The 12,165-nt window shown below is 35.0% G+C and overlaps 2 protein-coding genes across 3 annotated transcripts; both read right to left on the reverse strand.

Annotated features, from left to right (window-relative positions):
• Positions 1 to 311: 311 nt before the first annotated feature.
• LOC108210549 (ABSCISIC ACID-INSENSITIVE 5-like protein 2) lies at positions 312 to 5,815 on the reverse strand. Its single transcript, XM_017381879.2, has 4 exons — positions 5,602 to 5,815; positions 4,469 to 5,399; positions 4,318 to 4,389; positions 312 to 656 (listed from the first exon to the last, which is right to left on the reverse strand). Exons 2-4 carry the CDS (start codon positions 5,306 to 5,308, stop codon positions 576 to 578), a joined length of 993 nt encoding a protein of 330 aa, XP_017237368.1. The 5' UTR covers positions 5,309 to 5,399; positions 5,602 to 5,815; the 3' UTR covers positions 312 to 575.
• A 1,582-nt stretch (positions 5,816 to 7,397) lies between these two features.
• LOC108211271 (UBP1-associated protein 2A) lies at positions 7,398 to 11,425 on the reverse strand. Of its 2 annotated transcripts, none has more exons than XM_017382827.2 (2): positions 9,638 to 11,425; positions 7,398 to 7,733 (listed from the first exon to the last, which is right to left on the reverse strand). In XM_017382827.2, the coding sequence occupies exon 1, from the start codon at positions 11,312 to 11,314 to the stop codon at positions 9,638 to 9,640; it is 1,677 nt and encodes a 558-aa protein (XP_017238316.1). In that variant the 5' UTR covers positions 11,315 to 11,425; the 3' UTR covers positions 7,398 to 7,733. The 2 variants fall into 2 exon arrangements, with proteins under 2 accessions (XP_017238316.1, XP_063946860.1); XM_064090790.1 differs by lacking the exon at positions 7,398 to 7,733 and adding an exon at positions 8,644 to 8,785.
• Between the last annotated feature and the right edge of the window lie 740 nt (positions 11,426 to 12,165).

A 12,165-nucleotide genomic window follows, 5' to 3' on the forward strand; every position in this document is an offset into this window, starting at 1 on the left:
TTTGATTACAAGGTAATAATGATTTCCACCAGTGGTACGTGGTACCAAAAAGATCTATCTATCGACTAAACTAATTCTCCAATTTTTGCAAATAAAAAGATTGCAAAAAGATTATCTATCGACTAAATTTTTATCAAGTAAATACGAATAGTGACTTAAACTGAGCCATTTTTGTGATGAGTGACTGGTGGGTGACTGTATGATACATTATAAAACCGACGAGCAAATTTCTGCCGATTTTATGCATCACACATGAGTAGTTAGTTATTAACAGTAATCAGCTCAGAGCCTAAAAGAGTACATATTTTCCATGAGAAAAGGAAAATAGCAGCTTCATGGTCTGTTTTATAAACTGAGTCCTATGGACTATGGTACACTACAAAATGTACATACAACAAAACAAGGCAACTCCATAGTAACGATAAACATGCCTCTGGAATTGAGTTCCCAGGGCAACCCGTACAAGGCAGAGGGGTACATGTTTATAATTCACGGACACTCTAGAACTTTCCTACTGAGAACTACAATAACATTAACAAACAGCAGCTACACACCATCCTTCAAGCGATACTTCTTCAAAAAGATGCTGAGCTGGTCCTGCGAAGTTGATACTTTGGCTCTGGAAACGGTACATATGGCAACAGTTTTTCTGCCTCCTATGAGAACAAAAACAAAAACAGAAAACAAAGAAAAACAGATCATTATACCATTAACAAAGCTGGCAGAAAATCTTGCAGACTCTATGGATACAATGCATGGTGCAAATCTTCTATTATCTCAACAGAAAGATGCAAAAGAGTAACTAAACAGAAAGACTCGAAAAACAATTTCTGTTTTTCAAAGGGCCACAAAATGCAAGTAGTCAGAAAATCAATGTAATTATATCTCCTGCTCAAACAACTCCATATACTGTATTTTGAACTATTCATCATAAATATTTACCACTATAACCATAGAACATCATTCAAAGCACTATAAAAATAAACCTCATGTAACAAGATTTGAATCTGAGTACCCATGATGCTCACTCTTAAAATTACTTGCATCTTATAAAACTAATGGATATAGGCCTGAAAATACAGAAATCACTTCTAGGAGGAACTAAAGGAGAAGCCTAATAAATTACCCAGAGGGGGAGCTAATTATGCGATGTATATCAACCTTTTCGAATGGCATTCTCTCTGTGATTTGAAGCTGTTAGCAAACTAGATAATTGTGCAAGTAACTTAAAAGACTATGGAGTCAAAAATTTGTTATCTTTGATGTAAAAAGAATCTTTACCTTCATACATTTTGAGTTAACCTTGAAAAGTAATTTATCTCTATTATAGAACGGATGTTCTCCTGTAGTTTAATCTGAGAGTTTATATGTTAATATTAATATCATTAAGCTCCTCAATATTATCATGAACCCAACCATCCACCATTAGATACCAAGGGGGTCATTCACCTTTCATAAACATAATGTACCTGTATCTAGTATGAACTCAAACAGAAAGTCACAAATAATAACACCCTCACCTAGGAAATATTATAATAAGTCAACACAAGTTCTTGGGATTGCTCGCTTTCAGCGAACACTGACAATGTCATCACTAATAAATTAGGACACCTCAACTTCAATATAATATAAATCCCTTCCCCAAAAAATTTCACCACGTCCATTTTACAACAGGAGAGTACTATGAAGTATGAATACTGAAATACTACTGAGCTTGTGTGCCAGAGCAACTGATGGACCAATATTTCAAAAATTAATTCCCTTGTGATTGGTTTTTAAAGATTTTCTCTACATTTCATGATACTACTGACTAGTACCCTTATATTTAGCTAACCCATACAGAAGAAGAAGAAAAGAAGCCACCCTTTAAAAAACTGCTAGATACTTAACCACGGTAACAAGTATATGATAAAATGCTCATCACAAAAAAGGTAGTGATGGGATTCTTATGTCTCAACAAAATTCTTCGCTCTCTATAAAAGAAGTGGCTCGTCTTGTTCAGTTTTTCACAAAATCTTTGTCACACATTCAAACTAAGAAGTCTTCAAGGGAACAAAGGTTTCTAAAATTAAACAAAATCCATGTTCCATGTCTCTTCTACAAGATCTCAATACAAGCAAGGTAAAAAATGGTACAGTTGCAGTTGCTAATAAATGTCAAATGATATTGGACGTACATGGAAGACATGATATCGAAAATCCAAGTATCTTCCGTGCAGCATATGGCTACTTTCTTCACCACCAGCTAATTTACATTTATTTGCAGCAGGGGCACATGTGACATGTTAATTGTTTAAATTTGTGCAAGATTATAGTGTTGCCTTTATCAAACCTTTAAACGTCTTTAATTGAGTGGAGAAGCTTAGCTAACATATTATTTACCTTTAGGAGGACAAAAGTTTGACCTTTATTTCCTATACTAAGCATTCTACGAGTTTTTTTAGGAGCAATATATGTTTTTGTACCTAAACTTAAGCAACTATGCTCAAATGCTTTAAAAAAGGCTTGAAAGACTGGTGATGTACTAGTGAATTGTTCCCTCAGGGTTGCTTACATAACTGAAATATTTTCTTGGTGCTCCAAATTAACTACTGATATTCCTTGTAATTCATCTCACAAAGAAATCATCTCTTCACACTCTCTCCATTCTTTTCCACATATTGACCTTCTTAGAAGGGTTGTTTGGTTTAGAAGAACACTCAAATGTCTTTTTTCACATTCGTGACAGTTCAGAACATGCCAGTATTTACTAGCTTGTAGATAAAACTATAGCCAGTATAACTAGAGCAAGGTTAATTTGGTTCCTGTATGTGGTATGGGTACGTATCTAAAGATTGACGTTGAACAGATTCTGTACAAACATGCTCATTCCTTGGTAACTAGCAAACAAATTTCCCAACATATTTTCCATTTTAAATCATCCCCAACAGCCCAACCGGAATGGCAAATCTGGATATCATCGTGTAACAAAAAAATCTACTGTCCAGTGTCACCTACCACTTCCTAAAATTTATGGGAGTACTCTGTTCTGAAATTCCTTCCTTGCATAAGCTCATTCAAGTGGTTCATAATCAGCATGCGTTGAATCGGCAAAACAAAGCAGCTCTCGTATCTTCCCGCCATGTCATATAATGATCTCCACTTCTCTAGTAAAGCATCAAAATTAACACTTGGAAGAAAAATGTTTGTAGCTTACCTGGGTGAGCATTCATGTAAAATGAAACACCTGTATCCATGTACCAAAGGTTGCGACAATCTAGGCTAGTGCCTGTGAAGGCTGCCACGGGCAGCCAAGCACACAGCGCCGGTTGGGAGCAGGAGCCGCTTCCCTGCCCAGGGCAGGGGAGGATTCATATTTGTTGGCAGTAAGGAAACATAAATTGTTGTCCCAAGGTGTAAGGCTGACTCAATTACCAGGATGTGCTGCACGGAGAGGGGTGCAGGCTCATTTTGGTTTGCTATTCCCAACATAAAACCGTAAGCTAGTGAAATGAGTGGCTCGCAAAAGATATCTTAAGAGCGAGTATGAAAAGACCTTAAATTCCTCTCACTCGTGGCCTTCTTGAATATTGGACAAAGGGCATATTAACTTTCTATATGTAGAATAATTGTAAGGAATTTTAATGTCAAGGGATGACTGCATACTACCATGGATAGTTGCGCTTTTTGGCAAGGAAGTCTTTTTTCCAGAAAAAATAGATTTTATCAATTATTGTTCTATACTTTTATAATTTTATTTGGTATACTAAACATATATACCTCGACTTACTCTGCCACAAAAGAAGAAAACAATAACAATAATAGATATCAACCAGTCAGAAATTCATTAAGTTCCTCCATTCAATGGCTTTATTAGTTTTTGACAAATTTTAGCTATGTATGTATTGACTAATTGCCACAATTTATGTAGTCAAAGGATGATAGATCTACATAAACAGTATAATATATCCAAGGGAAAACATTCTCTTTTAGTTTTCTTACTTATATTATTCCTTATTTAGAGGCCAATTGCATCTCTTAAATAGCTTGACTACCTTGGAAGCTCACGTCATGATAATCTCTTTAGGTGGTTCTATCTGCAATGTTTTTAATGTTGCAGCATCTAAGACATATCCACCACAAAACATGTTACGCATGCATGATACTCAGCACAAAACATGTTATGCATGTACGACATAATTTTCCATGACAAAATATATTACGCACGATTTTCCAGAACGAAATATTACGTATATATCTATGACAAAGCAACACAGCCGGAGGGATGGGTATTTTATTACACACACAATATGAGAACATAAAGCAAATTAAAAGATACCTTTTGTGTCTTGAGCATTTCATTTTCCTCTTCTAGCCTTTGAACCTTGTTCTCAAGCTCATTAGTGTAAGCCTGTCAATTAAAGTAATAAATTACTTACATCTGGGGGACAAGTTAATTGAATGGAACCGCTCAGATGCTCAAAACTAACCTGCTTTCTTGCTCGTGACCTAGCAGCAGATTCTCTATTCTTGATCATTCTCTTCTGCCTCCTTTCAACAGTTTTCTCAACAACATCTTCAGAAGCAATCCTTTTCCTCCCTTGACTCTGGGCATCTAAAAGTGTCCCCAATAAAGGGGAAGGTGAAGTCATTTGTGTTTCACCATAAGAATCTAAAATTGGATCTGAACTCAAAGAAAGCTGTGGCTGAACTGAATTGCTAGGCATGAACAGAATTGGCATTATCTGTTGCTGAGTTGGCTGATGAGTCGGGGGGATCTGATAGTTCATCCAAGCAGCTGGCAGAGAAACACTTTGTTGGGGCAATGAGACGGGATTAACACCAACAACAGACCCCAAAGCTTTTTCTCCTTCACTAATCACACCCGCCTTAACCAAGAATTCCTCCAGTGTCATCTCACCGAGAGTAGAGTTTCTTTCACGAGAATTCATCCCAATACCAGGCCTCTTCTGCCCTTGCTGTATATCCTTCCATACCTCATCAACTGTTTTCTTGCTCAAATCCCTCGATAAACTCAAGCTCGGCTTTCTACTCAACGAGGACACCGAAGCAAGCTGCCGGTTCTGCACCCCATATTCCCCCCTCCCAAGTCCTTGATTAGATTCAACACTCGAAACATTCTTGAGAAACTCATCAAGATTCATGCTACTCAAGGGTTTCCCCAAATTCCCCATATGGTTCTGAACCTCATCCAAAGTAAGGTTATACAACGAGTTCTGTCGAACCAAAGAATCCAATTTGGGTTCTCGGGTTCCCCTCCCAGCACCACCACTGTAACCACCCTGAGATCCCATTGTCTGAGTTCCCATCTACCACCAAAATAAACACAACCACACCAAACTATTACTAGCCCAGATAGCAAAATCAAACCTTTCGACAAAAAAGCTCAATTTCCTCAAACTGCAACACAATAAAAACATAAAAAATCATCTCAACCACATAAACATCAAAACCCTATTCAATATCAATATCAATACCAAAACAAAAAATTCAAAATCTTGACCATAAATTGCACCAAGAAACCAATCCAAGAACACAGATAAATGATCCAATTACAGAAACAAAGCTAGTAAATTTGGAAAAAATGAGATAAAAATCGTACCTTTAAAGAGAAAACTCATGAGAGTAATTAAATTAAGTGAGAGAGTGGGTTAATAAAAACAACATGTTTGGAAAAAGGAGCAAAACCCATGAACCATGTGAGCTAAATCCGTGTAGAATCAGAGAAACATACAAAATTAAGAAAAGGGTGGAGAGGCTAGTGTGTGTATTTTCACAGTATGCAAGAAACAAAGGCACATTCTATTCTCCGCACCAAAATGATTGAAACTATGATAAATGTTTAATTATTATTTTGATAAGGAAAATTAAGGAAAAAAAATAAATAGCCAAGAATACAGATGTGAAGAAATTGAAGTAGGAAATTTATAGGAAATCTTTTTTTTTTTTGCAATTTACAATATTTTATATCATTTGCAACATAAAACAACTTTTTTTTTTGGAAAAACGAAAAACATAATCCGTTGTATTGCATTTTAGTTTTGATTGCTTGATTTGGTTGTACAACAAATTTGTTAAAAATATTAAAAGATAATATTTCTATAATTTTTTCTAAAACTATTTCCATAACAAATTATAAAATTTGAGTATACTTTTAGAAAAAACCCAAAAGAATTTTGGCATTATAATTTCTTTATATCATATCCTATTTTTAAAATTTTATTATTTATATTCTATAAATGATTTTTAAAATTTATATATTTTAGTTATGTAGAAATTATTTAACTTCATATTAAAAATTGCTAAATTTGAAAAATAAAAACAAAATTTTTATAATTAATAATGATTATACATGAAAACTACTTTTCATGAATTATTAGAAATCATATTAGTAAAGAACAAAAGGTAAAAAATATCAAAATATTATTTTTGAAAATATATAAAACATTACAAAATAATGTTAAAAATAATATAATTTAGTTAAAATACGCTGCTGCCAATAATAAAAACAATTTTTTATTTGTATACATGTAAACAAAAGCACTGTAAACGTCAAATGCCCGGTCATAGTCATGTTTAACTTGTCTTATTTATAAAATTTAAATATATGTAAGAACATATTCCATCGAATAACACTCATGTCTTCTATATAAAATATTGTGAAACTGTTATACCTCAATTAAATTTATTTGGCTAATAATAGTTATACAATTTATCCAAATTTTAGATTACTTAAAAGGTGATCTGAATTATATTTTGTAATTTTATGTTGCTGTATTTTAAATTTTGTATATGAGTATACTAGGAATTGCATAACACAAATGGTGAGCAGACATTTTTTTTTGTTTTTGTTTTTGATATAAAACTTACTGTTCATAAAATTTATTTTTAAATCTATCAACCATTTTCATATTTTTTTACCTGCTTTTCAGCTTTTTGATCTTGCTCCTTCAGACAATTCCACAGGAACCTTAGTTACCCATGACTATTTACCTTTGTGTAGTTCTTCTAGCTGAAAGCGATTATTACAGTGTGATTCTTTTAATAGACGAGTTGAGAATGCTGCACCAGGACGGATTATAACACTCTGATTCTTTTAAATTTAATGTTAATGTTGCCCCAGAACGGCATGCTCGTTCAGTAAACGATAATGGTCATTGGTCACTCAATTACAGAGACATTCATAGATTTCCGGTGACTTGTGGGTAGCAATCTAACTACGTGTTCACCATAATGGTGCAGTAATATAAATCATATTTGGGAGATAATTATTTCAAATTTAGTGAATGTGCATACTTTCTATCTTTGTAGGCTTGGTATAACAGCATGCTGAAGGTATAAACTTTGAGTAATACTACGCACCCAAACTCTGTTCCCAAATAACGTGACAAACCCGTGTATTCACTCAACATGTGTATAAGCTTTAAATGTACTCACAGAAACACTTGTAAATTGAAAGTAGCAATGGTAAAAAAAAGCAGGTTTGTTTCCGGCATCTCCTAATTGAGCAAGTCCAATTCATCTCATAACCAGAAAAATAGCTAGAAAGAATTCAAAACCCAACACTAGACAGAACAACATACGATGCAAAAGCATTGGCAAAGTTTGAGATATATTGATTCGTCAAATACTTCATAACCTTTACCTCTATTTAGTAGTACACTTGAAACAAAACTAAATTTCCATTTTAGCACAACTGGACAACTCTCTCCAGAGACTGTGATTTACATGTACCTGCGGAAAGAGTAAAAAGAATGGTTAGACTTCAAAGCAGATTATTTACTTCAAGTACTGAAATAATAGATGCAAACGAATTTATTAAATTTTTACAAGATAATCTAATATAATATATACATAAAACTCATTCCTTCATTCCTCGATTCATAAGTTTAAAGTAAGGCCTGTTCATTTGAATTTAAAAATATATGCTCATTCCTTTGGCAGTCCAACACATGAGTCATATATCAATCACAAATCCTATAACGAAAAATATATGTACTATTTCTTTTGACACTCATCTCCTTCATCATGCTTTGAACTTCTAATTCTCTTAATATTTATTAACCTCATATTCATCACCTTCAACTTCGTTATTAAACTCTAATCTCGGAGACCAACAAAATAAATAAAGGACCAAATAAAAATTAGAACGAGTGTGATGGTTGTAATTTAATGGTAGTGCGCTTAATGGCTCTGAGTAAAGGGAACTCAAATCTGATGGAAAAAGGACTTGGCCTACTTAACTTACATTTTCTATGATTAGGACAAGGGTAAAGGGCTTGATAAATTGGAAGTCATAAGTCTGGCTATCAGACCAAGAGACCAACAGATGAAATCAATGAGCAAGATACAATCTCAGAAACCTAAAGAATCATGGTAGAAGCATGGGCTAATTAGATATTCAGTTGTCTATCAAAACCAAAGTATTTTTAAATACGCATTTATTATACTCCTTGGTAGAAATCCTTTGCAGCAGTATATGGTTATGTTAAATCCTTCTAAATTTCAACATCATGAAAGAAACTAAAAAGAGCTCATCCTTCCTACCCACTAGTAACCATCGTTTCCTCTTTTCTTGCCTTACTTCAGACAAAAAAAAATTCTGTTTATTAACATTACTAGGTTATGGGATTTTCAGGTAATTGCACTTAATTGGAGATAATGTATAATCTCTAGTTTCTGCAAAGTCAGAAGAAAAAACGAAACCAAATACCCTGTTTGTAATTTGTTCTTATACAAGTTGAGATGGCCCCTGGTGGTTCACTCTGTTCCCACACGAGAATGGTCTGAAAACGAGTGTACAAAGACATGATAGGGTTGCAACAGAAAAAATAGATGTTAAAACAGTACACTCCGTATATGAACTGTGAGACTCCGACTCATCTAAGCACCAGCTATTTGTTTAATATACCAAATTGGCCTAACATTCACTCAAAAATTTGAATACTCAGCCTCTTTTAGGCTCTGGACTCCATCGTGATATCTATTTAAAAAATAAATGATTTTCTTACTTCGAATCAAATTAATGCCGTTTACGTTGAAGTTTAGATCAGCAAAGCCGAGTGCTGAAAGCATTTACCAAAAAAACTATTTGTTTTGTTGTTTATTACAATTCTACTTTAATACCACCTATACTAGTTTTCGGCTTAGGATGATAATTGACAATTAAGCCACCCTCCATCTCGATTTCAAGGTGCTGCACTGTAGTTACGTGCAAAATGCACTTTACCACGGTGTATATCTTTTGAAACCCTGCAATGTTAGTACATTCTCGATCATGGGCCCTTTCTCACAGACAAGCACACTCAACACGCGGAAGCAATCCTAGTCATCGATTTCCTCAAGTTCCAAAATTCCAATCACACAGAAAACAGAATAGAAATCAGCTACTGAAACACTGTTTTCTACCATTTTCTTGTTCAACCTATGCATTGTGGAGGGGTTCAACTTTTTAACAAAACAATTGAGTATCATGGACAAAACTTTAAATTTTAACTAACTAAAACAAAACATAACACTGATTCAATACAACAACGTGAGATACACATTGTACATACAAGAAAGAATGGTAAAATGTTTTAGCAAGGTTATGAACAAAATAGCTGAATTGCTTGTAAATACTACTATAAAGAACTCACCTAGAGGTTAAAGTGTGACCAATGCCCAGAAGATTCAGGCCTTGTACCCGCTGTTGAACCTGCAGAAGAATTTCCTAGCTGAGCTTGATAACCTCCCAACCCAGGTAAAGAGCCATAACTAGCAATCGCGCTTGGGCTAACACTGTTAATCCCATAATTTGCACCGAACCCAAAAGTTTGAAGATTTGCCCCAATAGGCGTGGCTATCCCATTCTGATTCATAGAAGGAATCATCATCTGATTAGCCGAACCATATCCCGAATTATGACCCATCCCAGCTGGACTCCCATAAAATCCTGGGTTAACACCCACATTATAATCCAAATTACCACCACCAACATTACTCGGAGAACAACCAAAACCAGCAGCTACATTATTCAATCCACCCGTCTGATTCTTACTATTCCTAAAATTATCCGTAGCAAGACGAACCTCTAACCGACAATTCTCAAACATCTTAACAGGCTCCTCCAACGCCTTACTACACCCTTCACTACTCCTATAAACGAAAAAACAATACCCTCTAAACTTCCCAGTCACTGGATCCATCCCTGTCGGCCCTTCCTCCAATTCCCCAAACTCCTCAAAAAACATCCTAATCCTTTCCGGGTCCACATAAGGTGCCACATTGGCCACAAACACCTTCCTACCACCCTCATCCCCACCCGAATTCCCCCCAACAGGTCCATCCGATGCCAACTGACAATAAATCACCCGATTCCCAATTCTCTTCTGCCGCTCCATAAGTGCATTCTCCGCCGCCCCACGAGTCTTATAAAGCACAAATGCAAACCCCTTAGCACGCCCGGCCTTATCAACAGGCACACCACATTCCTCAATTTCCCCAAACTGATCAAAAACCGATAAAACCTGTTCCGAGGTGGTGTCCCAAGCTAGACCGTGCACGAATAGCTTGCGGTGAACTGGGTCAGAATCCGACAACTGGGTGATCCTGGAAAGCAACTGCTTGTCTTCTAAAACTGCAAACTTGAGAAATTCAATAATTTGGTCTTTGCTGAGTGGCTGGAGCAGCTCTTTCAGTGTCTCCCTCTTCGTGGCCTCATCTTCAAATGAGTCTTTTAGATTTCCTTGTAATTCTTGATTTTCTTTAGTATTGTAATCTTGTTCTTCTATGGCTTTATTCTTGAATTTCTTGACTTTCTTGGGTTTTTTGAGTGCCTCATCTCCCAATGATTCTTGTAACATTTCTTGTAATTCTTGATTTTCTACAGTATTGTAGTCTTGTTCTTCTATGACTTTCTTCTTGATTTTCTTGGGTTTTTTGTGTGCCTCATCTCCCAATAATTCTTGTAACTCTTGATTTTCTTCAGTATTGTAGTCTTGTTCTTCTATGACTTTCTTCTTGTTTTTCTTGATTTTTTTGGGTTTTCTGAGTGCCTCATCTCCCAATGATTCTTGTATCATTTCTTGTAACTCTTGATTTTCTTCAGTATTGTAGTCTTGTTCCTTTATGACTTTCTTCTTGATTTTCTTGATCTTTTTGGGTTTTTTGGTGGCCTCAGCTTCCAATGATTCTTGATTTTCTTTAGTATTGTTGTGCTCTTCTTCTATGACTTTTTTCTTAGTCTTTTTAATTTTTTTGAGTTTTTTGGAGGTGGGTTTTTCTGGTTGAGGCTTAGAAGAAGAAGAAGGGGATGATTTGGTCTTCTTGGCCATGGATGTACAAACAGACTTGAGGTTCTAGGGTTTCTAACCAGGGTTTATACTTTGTAGTAGTATTGGTTTGTAGAAGGCAGAAGCAGAAGGTGAATTTGTGTTTATTCAAAAAAATAATTATTTTTTTGAAACTTCATTAAATTAAAGTTACGTCGGAAATAATAAAGTATTTAAATTGAGGGTCGCGCTCAAGAGAGAACCACTCCTTAAAATAGAACCATAGAACGAACCATAGAACGACTAAGGTTCTGCTGCAGAACCCTAAATTTTAAATAGATTTTTAGGATCTAAATCTAAAATACATGTTTTTTACCACTCCTTAAAATAGAACCATAGAACGAACCATAGAACGACTAAGGTTCTGCTGCAGAACCCTAAATTTTAAATAGATTTTTAGGATCTAAATCTAAAATACATGTTTTTTTCATGTTTTTTTTCATCGTTGTGTGTGTTCAAAAATAATTTAAAAATATAATCCATAGATATTGACATTTTTTTGGTGAAGTTCTGCTGCAAAACCCCAACTAATACTTAAGTTCTGCTGCTGCAGAACCCTTGCTTAATCTCTGATTGTTCTCTCTGGAACATGACCCTTTAAATTGAATCGTAAGAAAACACGCTGAAAAGAAGGCTACATTAGTGGGCCGTGAAAAGCAAAGAAGCCCAATAAATATAGACCAACTGGACCAAACTCGTTCCAGCGACTGAGTTGGATATCTCCTTTATATGTTTTAAAAAAAAATTATATAAATTTTATGAAATTAGAAAAATGTTTTTATAAAATTTGAAAATATAAAAATGATTTTTAATGATTTGTTGGCTGTCTCGAAAGAAAAACATCATAATCCGTC

Source organism: Daucus carota, chromosome 3 (genome assembly GCF_001625215.2).
Source record: "Daucus carota subsp. sativus chromosome 3, DH1 v3.0, whole genome shotgun sequence".
NCBI classification, from domain to species: domain Eukaryota; kingdom Viridiplantae; phylum Streptophyta; class Magnoliopsida; order Apiales; family Apiaceae; genus Daucus; species Daucus carota.